General features: G+C 39.8%; 1 protein-coding gene across 11 annotated transcripts in view; it reads left to right on the forward strand.

Moving 5' to 3' along the window:
- The window catches only part of RABGAP1 (RAB GTPase activating protein 1), a 162482-nt gene that overhangs the window by 122615 nt on the left and 26478 nt on the right, over positions 1 to 13389 (forward strand). For all 11 annotated transcript variants that reach the window (XR_014140151.1, XM_081803545.1, XM_081803539.1 and 8 more), the window contains 5 exons: positions 4140 to 4214; positions 7536 to 7661; positions 8249 to 8392; positions 10142 to 10183; positions 10419 to 10547. Coding sequence is in view for 10 of the 11 variants with exons in the window: in XM_081803545.1 (XP_081659671.1) it covers positions 4140 to 4214; positions 7536 to 7661; positions 8249 to 8392; positions 10142 to 10183; positions 10419 to 10547 (516 nt within the window). In the remaining variant the exon portion in view is untranslated. The remainder of the gene's footprint in view (positions 1 to 4139; positions 4215 to 7535; positions 7662 to 8248; positions 8393 to 10141; positions 10184 to 10418; positions 10548 to 13389) is intronic.

Below are 13389 nucleotides of genomic sequence, written 5' to 3' on the forward strand. Positions count from 1 at the left end.
CTCTAGTGTCTGTCTCACAATGGTCTTCTTGCAACGCTCTCTGCTCTTGACCTCTTGACCTCTCTCACCCTCCCGGTTTTGCTCTCACCTTCTGTCTCAACATTGCTGACTCCCTCTTTGTCTCTCTCTCTACCTGCTCCTAAAACCGGGGCATTCCCCTGGGTGCTCAGTCAGTGGTTCTTTTTGCTCTATAATATCTCCCTGGTGACTCCTTCCACCCCCACAGCTTCAGCTACAACCTCTGCACAGATGTTCCCAAATCTCTGTTTAGCTCAAGGCCTAAATTTCTAGCTGTCAGTTGGTCTTCATGTAGAAGTCTGTTAAGTACATCAAACAAAAAGGTCTAAAGATAGAGTTCATTTAAAAACATGTTTTATTAGAATTTTCAAAGATAACAAAAGTTTAATAGAATAATGAATTCATATATATCCCCCCAGATTTAATATTTATGAACATATTGCCACAGTTGCTTTCTCTATTCCTTTTAAAAATTTTCCTGAAGTGGGGCACCTGGTGGCTCAGTCGGTTAAGTGTCTTACTTTCGGTTTTGGCTCAGGTCATGATCTCATGGGTCATGAGATCCAGACCCGTGGCGGGCTCCACGTTCAGCAGGGAGTCTGCTTGAAGATTCTCTCTCTCTGCCCCTCCGCCACTCACATTCCCAGGCTCACTCGCTTGTTCTCTCTCAAAAAAAAAAAAAAGTACTTCAAAGCAAATCTCAGATATCATGAATCTAAATTCTTCACTATACATCTCTAAAAAATTAGATCGGGCACCTGGGTGGCTCAGTTGGTTAAGCAACTGCCTTCGGCTCAGGTCATGATCCTGGAGTCCCGGGATCGAGTCCCGCATCGGGCTCCCTGCTCTGCGGGGAGTCTGCTTCTCCCTCTGACCCTCCCCCCTCTCATGCTCTATCTCATTCCCTCTCTCAAATAAATAAATAAAATCTTTAAAAAAAATAAAATAAAAAATTAGATCATTATTCATCTGTAGTATCCATCATTATCCATCAGTGCCATCCAGTAAACTCCATATTCAGATTTCCCTATATGTCTTTATACATTTGGTTAGAATTAGGATCCAGCAGTATCCATAATATGTTTAGTTGTTATGGCTCTTTTAATTAGAAACAGTCTTCCTTTTTCCCTCCATGCCATTGTCTTGCTGAAGATACAGTCATTTCTCTTTTAGTTTTCAGTTCCTTCCTTTAGCCACATGGAGTTTGATAGGATTGATGTCTCTTATAGCCATACTTCCCTTTCTAATCACTGCCTGCTACAGGCCTCTATCATATGTGCTAGTACTTTCACAAAAGCTGCCTTGCATTAGTCTCCCTCCCTTTGGGTTCTAGCCTATTTATTATTTTCTCCATGATGACCCCAGAATTGGATCTTTTGCAGGGCCTCCACAAAAGCCTTTGGTGCTTCCTCATAACCCACAGAATGAAATCAAAATTTCTTAGTTCATTTCCTGGTCCCAGATTCCTTAGCCTTAGCATTAGCATTAAAGGCATTTTGCAATGTATCCTGGTTTAATTCCTAAATATTTTATGCTTCAGCTACATTGAACTTCTCACTGTACTCTGGTTGATTTACACATCAGACTTCCCAACTAAACTGTGAAGTTCTCAAGGGCAGAAATCACTTCTGTGTGTTAGTATCTGTACCACTCGGCACAGTGCTTGGCCTATAGTTGGTGCTCATTAAATGTTAATGAATTAATGAAAGGCCTTTTATTCCCCATATTTCATTACAGCTCCCATGAATTTTATATCCTAAACATGTCTCAAATGTGTCATGTACTTTCACATCTGTATGTATTCCTTCAGACTTTTCCATGAGCCTGAAAAATAAGCTCCCCTCAATTTTCTTCCTATAGAAATTCAATACATTTCATTGTGGTACATAATTAAGTCCTTTGCTGAGCAATTTACGAGAGAGCTGAGAATAATACATCAAGTCTGTCATATAAATACTGTGATTATTTGCATCTTACAGATAAGAAATATAAGTAATGGGCCTAAGATCCAGACGGAGACAGTCCAGCTCTGACTAACTCTGAAGCCTCTGTTCTTTCTTGACCAATCAACTATTAATTGATAACTTCACAGACATTGTCAGACTGCTTTCCACAGAGCTCTACTGGCATATATTACTACTGTTTTTAACACAGTTTTTTTTTTAAGATTTTATTTATTTGAGAGGGAGAGAGAGCACAAGCAGGGGGAGCATCAGAGGGAGAGGGAGAAGCAGGCTCCCCGCTGAGCAGGGAGCCCGATGCAGGGCTCGATCCCAGACCCTGGGATCATGACCTGAGCCGAAGGCAGACGCTTAACTGACTGAGCCACCCAGGCACCCCTGTTTGTAACACAGTCTTAAGAAAATTAACACTTCTTAGTGTTTACTAATTTGACAGGTGCAAAGTGATGCCTTATTGTATTATATAAACAGATTGTTTCAAAAGCCCTCTGCATATCTTGTCTTTGGAAAAGTATATGTGTTTTCTTTGTGTAGCCCTCTCATTAGATAAGCTTCGATGAAATGGGGGATTTAATGAGATTATGTTAAATTCTACCCTCATTTTTGAAAGCATGATTATTTTATATATATGTGTGTGTGTGTGTATATATATATTAAAAGCTATAGTGTTTCACCAAATGCTAATGATAAAATCCATGTATATGTTAATTTAATTGTCATCTAAAAAGCATTGGCATCACATTTTGCTAAATGATCTTTATTCTGAACGTACTCATTCTAAATTGCTTTCTTGGGATGCAGAGGAAGCATGGCACAAAAAGTAAGTGGAGAATAAAGGGAATTTCATCAGAAATAAACTTGTTAAACAGGGAATAACATCTTGAATCTGTAGGAATTTCCCTTTCCACCACAGCTTACATGAGAACTGGAAATACTAATCCTAAAAACAAGACTCTGGAAAACAACTAAAGAACCAAAAAGAGTAAACCACAAGGAATGTTAGATGTCAGTATTCTGTTAAAGATAATGTTCAGAAGAGATGGGCAATAATCTTCTGCTGCCAAGAAAAATACAAAATAAGAATTCCAAAGGAACCCACAAATGGTTTCAGAGTAATCCCTCTTATCAGAAAAGTTATTACTGGCATTGTGGAAAAAATTGTATTTTGGTGTCTTTGCCAAAAGATTTTTTCCCAGAAAGAAAAATGAATAACGTTAACAGTGTTTAGTGAGAGCCTGCTGTGTGACTGGCTAGGTTGAAGGTGTGAGTTGCTGGCTAGGTTGGATAGGGCATCACCCCAGCCCCTAAGATCACAGTCCAGTAGAGAAGATGGACATTTAAAATGCAGTGTGGGGGGCGCCTGGGTGGCTCAGTCGGTTAAGCGACTGCCTTCGGCTCAGGTCATGGTCCTGGAGTCCCGGGATCGAGTCCCACATCGGGCTCCCTGCTCGGCAGGGAGTCTGCTTCTCCCTCTGACCCTCCTCCCTCTCGTGCTCTCTGTCTCTCATTCTCTCTCGCAAATAAATAAATAAAATCTTTAAAAAAATAAAATAAAATGCAGTGTGGTGAGTGCTATAATAACTGTACTTGTGTAGCAAGTACCGTCAGAGTACAGAGAAGAGGGGGAACCCTGGGGTAATGGAGTGTTTGGAACCTGAAGGAAGAGCAAATTTTTCAGACAGAAGAGGGCAAAGCAAGGGCCAAGACAGAGTCATGGCAACCTTTTTTTAGTGCTGAAGTGGTTTTTGCTTAACTTTTTCTACTCCTGGGAAGTGGTGTGGCGACAGTTGTGTTTATTGTAGAGAAAAAATTGAGGGGTGCCTGGGTGGCTCAGTCAGTTAAGCATCTGCCTTTAGCTCAGGTCATGATCCCAGGGTCCTGGGATGGAGCCCCGCATCAGGCTCCCTGCTTAGTGGGGAGTCTGCTTCCCCCTCTCCCTCCCCTACTCGTGCTCTCTCTTTCTCTCAAATTAAAAAAAAAAATCTTTTTTAAAAATTTAAAAAAAAAATCAGAAATATTTGCATCATTCACTGACCATCAAAATGCCATAGTGGAGTGTGGGTGTCTTCCAGGTTCCTGTGTTCAAGGTCCTATAGGCAAGTATGGCCCATGAGTGACTATATTTATTTATTTATACCTCCTGTGTTTTTCTTTTTCCAGGCATATTCTGTGTATGATGAAGAGATTGGCTATTGCCAGGGCCAGTCATTTCTCGCTGCTGTTCTGCTTCTCCATGTGAGTATTATTAAGTCGTCTGTTTTGACTTACACATGACCTGCCTCAGCTTATACTACTAGCCTTAGACTTGAGCATGGTTTTATATGGCCTTTGGCCAGACTCTAGTGCATGAGTTTTACTCCTATAGCTGGAAACCTTTTCCTTAATTTAACATCCTCATGGAAGAGAAACACGGTAAGAATAAATGACAGTGTTGAGCACTAGTACAAGAGTGGAGTTCATTTTTATTGCTAGAATGATTGTCTTGGCTGATTGAACCCTTAGGGACATTTTATATTCTATAAAGTAGCCACTGTCATTAGTATTTGTTTGGGGATCTGTGTATTAGTGGTGGGAAGGAAGCAGAGAAGCTGGATTTCTTTTAGTGCCATTTTATTCATTTATTTATTCAGCAAAGACCTTTACCCTCTGACTTACTGGTATTCTTTCAAATCCACAGCAGAACTGAAAAATCATTAAGGTGGAATACCCATAAACTCTTCTTCTATTTTACCAATTAATATTTTACCACACTTTCTCTGTCTGCTTCTCTTTTCCTCTTTTTTTACACAAATTTTATTTTTTACTAAAAAACATTTTTTGAAATTATTTTTGGAAAATCAGTAGCAAACATCAGGGTACTTCACTTCTATATACTTGAGCATGTATCTCCTAAGGACATAACCATAATACTGTGGTCACATCCAAGAAATTCCACACTGATTCAGTAATGTCTTACACAGAGTCCGCATTTGATTTTCCCCAATTGTTTACGCAGTAAAGTCCTTTATAGCTTTTTTTCCCCCTAACCAAGATCAGTGAAGATTCAAGCAGTGCATTTAGTGTCATTTTTCTTTACTTTTTTCATCTAAACTACTCCCCTCCCCTGCTTTCTTGTGCTTTATGCCACTGACAGTCTTGGAAAATTCAAGCAAATTGTCTTGTAAAATATTCCACATTCTTGATTTGTCTTACCATTTCCTCATGATTAAAATTAAAGTGCTGGGTGAAAAACACCACACAGGTGATGTTAAGAGAGTTTGTGGGCACCTCCATCTTTAGCACAGTAGATGCTAGAGATGAGGAGTGAATAAAGTAGACAGGGTCCCAATCTTTGTGGATACAGAGCTAGTGAAGCTGACTAGCTATAATCAGAAAGTCACAGAAGTATGTCTTTATTACCTCAATGGCGACATGAAGGTATAGTAAAAAGTTTGATGCAAGATTGTAACAAAGGAGCCTTATTTATATCACAGGCTTCTCTGGGGAGGTAACCTTTAATTAAGGTGAATGCTGAAAAATAAGAGGTATCCATTTTCTTTTGTACTTATCTGTATCATTTAACTTTTTTAAGCTAACATTATTATGAAAATAAGAAAACTATTTTAAAAGAAAAAGTGGAGAGTAGAGCACTCCCACCAAAGAGAATAGTACAACCTATAGAAGCACTGAAATGGGGAAGACTTGGCCTATGAAAGGAACTGGAAGCTGGGCAATGTGACTGGAGCATTACCTGTGATGAGGGATGGGGAGGGAGCTGGAGAGGCCAACTCAAGGAGTTTGGATTTTGTTTCCCTAAACAAGGGGAAGCTTTGGAAGAGTTTTAAGCCGTTTTATATAGCTTGTAATACAAGTAAAACCAAAACCACTTCGTATCTTCTTTCTGTGAGAACCTAGCTTATTGATATTAGTAACCATGTAAAAGTATGATAAAGCTATGACATTAATAAAAGGGTCAAGTTTTTTCCCCAGCTTTATTGAGATGTAATTGACAAATAAAAATGTGTGTGTGTGTATGGTGTATAATTTGATGAGTTGATAGGCTATACATTGCGAAATGATCCACAGTCAAGCTAATTAACATCCATCAAAGGGTAAAGTTTTAAAATTTTGTTGTTTTAGTAAGACTTTATATCTCAGAGTCTCTCAGGCTTGTGTGGTTTGTCTTTGTTCTCAACTTCAGTCCAAGAACATTTGTCCCCATTTAAGTATCACAGCCCCTTTAAAATGGGTATCCTGGGGCGCCTGGGTGGCTCAGTCGGTTAAGCAGTTGCCTTCAGCTCAGGTCATGATCCCAGGGTCCTGGGATCGAATCCCACATCTGGCTCCCTGCTTGGCAGGAGCCTGCTTCTCCTTCTGCCCCTGCCTGCCGGTCCCCCTGCTTGTGCACTCTCTCGCGCGCTCTCTGTCAAATAAATAAATAAAATCTTTGGAAAAAAATTAAAAAAATAAAATGGGTTTCCCAGATAAATCCACAGTGTCTTGGTTTGAACTCTGCGCTGCTTGCCATTGTGTTGAGATAAATGCTTGTTTCAGAGGAAAAGCAATTGTGCTACCTGACATCAGAAATGCTACTCTGGGGCAGACCAAGTATCCCTCAGCATGTGGAAGAAATTATGAAATTGCCTTCCATGATAGAGACCTCTGAGATCTGGTCCTTTGCTCCAAATGCTCTTACTTGTCCATTAATAATTTGCTGTGCTTTTCTCCTTTATTACTTAATCTCATTTGTTCTTTAGCTCTGCTTTATTCCAGTGATGTCTGTGTTCAGCCCACCTCATCCCCTTGTTCCACAGAAGCCCGCCCGCCTTCTTGACATTTTGAAGGCTTGCTACAGTCATACCAAGCCTTAAATAACATTTCCAGTACTTTTTTCTATTTTGAAAACTAGACATTTTGCCAGGTTATCAGGGAAATATTTTTTCCACAAAGCTATGAAAGATGTAGGTATTATTATAAATGGGTAACATCTGTAAATAGAAGTGAAGTGAGGGGTTGTGTAGTATTTTAAGTATTACCATAAACATTACAAAGTACTTTGAACATTACTGTTAAACCTTAGAATATTTAAGGTTCTGCTGTAACTGGCCGTGTTTGTAACAACGAGGAAGAAGAAAATAGCTAAGGAGGTGAAATGTTTTGAGGAAGATGAAGCCTGTACTTGTGAAGCAGCCTCTTGCTAGTCAGTTCAATTATGGTCCTACAAGCCTGTTCTTGGCTCCCTCAGGCAGACTCAGGCTTTCTTGTTCTTGTATCTCCACTGATCTTTCTGCCTAATTCAAGGAAGTTGTGAATATGAGTTCTACCTAATTCATACTTACTATGTACTGATTGATTGTATGGGAAGCTTCTCGAGGATAGCAACACTATCTGACAAAGAATAGGCGTCGTTAATATCCCTTGGTTGAGTGAACGACTGTCATAAAACACAACTACCTGAGTTACTACGTATCACTGAAATTTTCTAGTTTTTAGATAGGAGTGGAAGGATGAATTAACATACTGAGAAAACTTCTGTATATGTTTTGTGATCCCCACCCCTTTCCCTATCTGTTACAGATGCCTGAAGAACAGGCATTCAGTGTTCTGGTCAAGATCATGTTTGACTATGGTCTCAGGGAACTTTTCAAGCAAAACTTTGAAGATTTACATTGCAAATTTTACCAGTTGGAGCGCCTCATGCAGGTAAAAAGAGAAACCAGCTTGCATTTACCACTAAGAGTGCAGGACTTGGGAGAACCAGGTTGATGAACTGGTGCTAAGGACCAGTGGTGATTGCCTTAGCCATCCAGGGTTAAGGACTGGTTTGATGTTTTTCATTTCTCACTATGTGATGACGATGCCAAGATTAATAAGGTGTGAACCTGATGGGTGTGAGCTAGGTTTTCACCCAAAAGATCAGATGACTTTGTAGGGGCCTTTAACACAGCAAACTAAGTCAAGAAATATCTGCCAAGGCTCTGAAGCTAACTGGTTAGGAATATCATAATAAAAGTGAAACAAACTTTTCCAAACATTTCATAAACTTGGAAAGAAAAACTCTCATTCCAAATATTTGTCACCATCTTGGGGATTCCTCCTCTGAGCTAGTTAGTGGGCTGGAAAGGGGAGCCAAGTGTCAGATAATAAGTGTTCTTCTGAGCACATTGGAGGTTTGTAGGAAAGCACAAATATGTGACTTTTTTGGCCTATTCCTGGCAGATTTATGAGCCTCCCAAGTGGGAGTTGAACATCTGTGTATGTGCCCAAAACTAATTAGTTTGCCATTTCAGGAATACATCCCTGACCTGTACAACCACTTCCTGGATATAAGCCTTGAAGCGCACATGTATGCCTCCCAGTGGTTTCTTACACTTTTCACTGCAAAATTCCCTCTCTACATGGTCTTCCATATCATTGACCTGCTTTTATGTGAGGTATGTATCAGAGGCCACAGCACTTTGGCTTTTGTTTTCAGTATCTTCCTGTGTCAGCTCCATTAAAATAGAATTTCTTCTTAGTTAATTTTATTTTTGTGCTCAAAAATCCAGATTTAAGTAACTCTCCCTTGGGCTAAAGCTAACAATCAAGTTTTGTTAAAGGTGTTCTCTGCTGAAAAAACAATCAAACAACCTACTGTTACACATTTGTATTACTGTTAGGTCTGGCTGCATTTATTGAAGAAACCCAAAATAACAATGACTAAATAAAGTAGAGGTACATTTCTCTCTCATGTGAAAGAAGCCAGAACGTTGGCAGTTACCTGCCTTTCCTAGAGGGCCAGGGGACAGGGGAGGATGTGTCCCCTCTTTAAAAGAGACTTCCTGGAGGTTCTACCCAAATTTTCACTTATCTCTTATTGGCCTGACCACATCTAGCCACAAAGGAGAGTTTTTTAAAAGCTGGGTAGGAATTTGCTAACAATTAGGGGGTCTGTTACTAAAACAAAAATAAGATATCAGAATACATAACAGTCTTTGCCACAGCATAGTTTTGGGGTGTATGTGTTTAAGAAAAAAATAATTTCAAAAATAATACATATTTATTACAGAAACTGGAAAACACAAGCAAAAGGATTTTAAAATACTTTAATCCCACTCTCTAGAGAGTAACTCTTAACATTTTGGTATATATTCTTTCAGCCTTATTTTGTGTTTACTTATGTACATGTGTTACTTCTATACAGAATAACTTTTTTCATATGGAGTATTATGTAATAATGTAATTATGGCTCTGTAAGTATATATTTTATGTCTATGCTCTTCAATAACCTCTTTTCATTTCATATACTTGAACACTTATAGACACACATCTATACCATCCTTCTTCACGTTTAATTATGCCGTTTTCAAGGCATACAAAAATCCATTAAAGCATTTGTACCTTCTACCCAGCTTAAAACACTGTCAGAAACACTGATACCAAATACACTATTATTCTTACCTGCTGCCAAGTATCTCATTCTTTGGGGATTCCATAGTTTATGTAATCAACTGCTAGTCTCAGACCTTTAAGTTTTATAATTTCTCAGCATTATAAACAACCATTTGTTTTAAGTAGTTACCACCGGCCTGGTCATGCTAAGTAATTTAAATGAACTTTTCAACTAATTAGCTCAGAAAACCCTTGAGGGAGAGTGTTAGTTATAGAAACCAACGTCCAGGAACTTAAAGAATTTAGCAGGTCTTCGTGCCTCCCCTTATCTTTCCTTTGCCCCTAGCACTCTCAGAATGGTTAGCTGATTTGATGAAAGGCAGATTTGAGGGAGCCCTGAGCAGGTTCTGTTGTGGGATGGAGGGTTCACAGACAGAGTGACTGCTGCTGTATTTGGAGTGGGGTAGCACAAGATAAAGGAAAAGGCCACCTGCGGTTATTTCCTGAAAGATCACAATTTTATGGGTCAGATGCTTTGGTTGGGAAGCATAGAATACTTTGGAAAAGCATTCTTTCTTGTTGATTGTGAGACTAGGGCTAAAAAAGTCCAGAAGAATGGGAGACTGGGTCTATTTTAAGCTGTTTTTCAGTAGCAGATCTGTAATTATTATTTTCCAAGATATTTTCAAGATATTCCATTTCTTTACTTAGTTTTTATACTTTCTTTAAAATTGTGGGGCATTCTGGGGACAGACAGCTGACTGGTCCAGATGTAATCACTGAAAATCTTCTTTTTGTGTTTTCTTTTTTAGGGAATAAGTGTGATTTTTAATGTCGCCCTTGGATTATTAAAGGTACACATTTATTTGTAAATTGAGTGACATCCCCTGTCCAGCGCTCGAAGTATGTTGGTCTTGATCTCCTAAGCAGCCACCGTGCGGTAGCCGTGGCCCTCACAGTGACTCAGGCACTGGCTAAGAAGTATCTTCTGGGGATTGTAAAGGTGCTGGTGTTTTAAAATGCTTCTTGTGCATCTTCATAGCAAAGAACTTTTCCTATACATGGTTGTGTTTTCTTTCTTTCTTCAAGACTTCTAAGGATGACTTGCTGTTGACAGACTTTGAAGGTGCCTTGAAGTTCTTCAGGGTTCAGCTTCCTAAGAGATACCGCTCAGAAGAAAATGCAAAAAAACTAATGGAATTAGCTTGCAGCATGAAGGTAAAATAATATTTGCATTAATTTAGATTCTTTTGTTTAGTTGATGTCTTATTATTCCTGATCAAACTATGAACATTTATAATACATTAATAATAATGATGTTTGTATTGTATATTTTTTTCCACATATTTTCTTACATATTATATACCCTATGCATTAAATCTCATTGTTCAAATCCCAGCCTTTGGACTCTAGGGAAGGTATTCTTCTCATTTTGAAGACCCAGGAAACAAAAAGAGGCTGTAGTTCCTAGCGTCATACAGCTAAGCAGTGGCAGGACTCAGGTTTCATGATTCCCACTGTGTTCTTTAACTTTACATAGTTGTGGTTATGGTCAGAAATTCCCTCAAATGAAACTAATAATTAATGAGGGAAACTCATTTTTATCACTTTCAATGGTATTTATGATTTGTATAATTTTTTAAGGTAAAAAAAAAAATGTAGCATCTCCTTGTATTCACTTTGTAATGTGAGTAGGAGAAACTTTGGTATCTGCTAACCAGAGCATGGACTTGGAATCAGAGAGATCTGAATTCAAAGTTACTTTACCTATTTAAGGTACAATTTCCTCATATGTAAAATAATAGTGGACCTCCGGTTCTGGTTATATGTCAGACTAAGCTAACTCAGGCTGCCCTTCTTTATTTTTTTTTTTAAGATTTTATTTATTTATTTATTTGACAGAGAGAGAGAGAGCACAAGTGGGCAGAGTGGCAGGCAGAGGGAGAGGGAGAAGCAGGCTCTCCAATGAGCAGGGAGCCCGATGCGGGGTTTGATCAGGACCCTGGGATCATGACCCGAGCCGAAGGCAGCCGCTTAACCGACTGAGCCACCCAGGCACCCCCAGGCTGCCCTTCTTTAAACACTTGGAGGTAGCAAATACCTGGATGAACTTGAAAGAAAAAAGAGAAATCCCAGGTACCTAAATCACAGTAGCTCAAAGCTAGTGTGTGTGAAGTGGTAAAACAACATCTCAGGGGAATATGGAAGGAACCTTAGGTGTAGGTATGAGGGTTTTAATGCTTACGAAGCCATATAATATGAAAATGGGCCTTCAGGAGGTAGCTGAACCTGGAATCTCTACGTAAAGTTAGGACCTTGGAATGCCTGCCCTCTTTGTGAAAGGGGGAAGGAAGTACTAAAACTACCTACCTATTAAGCTTGAGAAACAATAGAAATCCTAATATAAATTAAATCAAGGATTTGAAAAAGAAATAGAGCCTCTAGTTAGTGAAATAATTATTAAAGTTATTGTTCAGCTTAAAATGTTACATACCTCACAAATACTCTGGATAAGATTTGATGATATTTTCCCATGTGCCAGGTACTGTGGTTAAGTGCTGTCATGTGTGAGGATTAACTATACTGTGTTCAGTGCTTACCATGATGCCTGGTAATTAGTAAGCATTCAAGAAATGATGGCTCTTACCGTGGTTATTCCCTCTCTGGTTTTTCTTTTTTCTTTCTTTCTTTTTTTTTTTTTTAAGATTTTATTTATTTATTTGAGAAAGAGAGAGCACAAGCAGGGGAAGAGGGAGAGGCAGGCTCCCCGCCGAGCATGGAGATCCTGGGATCATGACCTGAGCCAAAAGCCGACGCTTAACCAACTGAGCCACCCAGGCGCCCCCTGGTTTTTCAAGCAGATATCAAATGCACACTTTTTAGAAACATTTTCAGATGGTGGGTTTGTGCACAGAGCACAGAATCAGGTGAACTCTGAGGTTCTCTGAGTCATTCTTTCCACTTCAGCCTGGTTCACACAAGAGGAGGCCTCTTAGTTGCTGATTTCTTCCCTTCCAAAATCTCCTTTTTCAGTGTCCCATCTTAAGTTCCTGGAACTTGGCTGCTCAGGCCAAAACCCTTGCTTATTCTCCATACCTCTTTCTCTCTCACACCACATCTTGGTCCTCCATCCCAGCCCTGTTTTCACAGTACACCCTGAATCTGATTGCTTTGGCCCCTTCTCACTAACACCCTAGTGTAACCATCACTGTCACTTGTCTTCTGGAATGTTCCAGTGGACTCCATGTCTTCCCATTTCTGCAGTGGTTTTCTTTTTCTTTTTCTTTTTTTTTAAGATTTATTAACTTGAGAGAGAGAGCGGTGGGGAGAGGCAGAGGGAGAGGGAGAGAAGCAGACTCCCCACTGAGCACGGAGCCCAGTGACCGTGCTGGGCTTGATCCCAGGACCCTGAGATCATGACCTAAGCTGAAACCAAGAGTCAGATGCTCAACGGACTGAGTCACCCAGGCGCCCCAATGGTTTTCTTTTTTAATTCCATCTCTCCCTTACTTAAAACTCTAATGGCTTCTTATCTCAGAATGAAACTCAAGAGTTTTTGCTTTGGCCTACAAGGTGCCGTACCGTCTGACCTCTGACCATCTCTCTGATTTTACCTCCTCCTCCTTTTCCCCCTTACACCTTCCACTTCAGACAACCTGGCCTTCTTGCTGTTCTCAAACATGCTGAGCATGTTCACTCCTCAGGCCCCTTCACTGGCTGGTCTCTCCACCCATCGTGTTCTTCTCGATGTCCACGTGGTGTCATGGTCACCTCATTGAGTCTTAAGCTCAGATATCATGCCATCAGAGAGGCCTTCTCTAATTACCTTGTCTAAAGTAGCAGCTCCCTCAACACTTTACACCCTGATCTCTTTACCCTGTCTTATTTTCCTCCTATCACTTACTGTTACTTAACATTATCTTATATGTTTATTTGATTATTGTCTGCCTGCCCCCTCCCCAAACTAAGCCTGCAGCAGAGAGAACTTGATCTCATTTATTGTCAGATCCCCAGCATAAGAACAGGACTTGACATATAAAAATTAGTTGAATGAGTGAAT

This window comes from Leptonychotes weddellii, chromosome 14, assembly GCF_054177405.1.
Source record: "Leptonychotes weddellii isolate Sample4059 chromosome 14, ASM5417740v2, whole genome shotgun sequence".
NCBI classification, from domain to species: domain Eukaryota; kingdom Metazoa; phylum Chordata; class Mammalia; order Carnivora; family Phocidae; genus Leptonychotes; species Leptonychotes weddellii.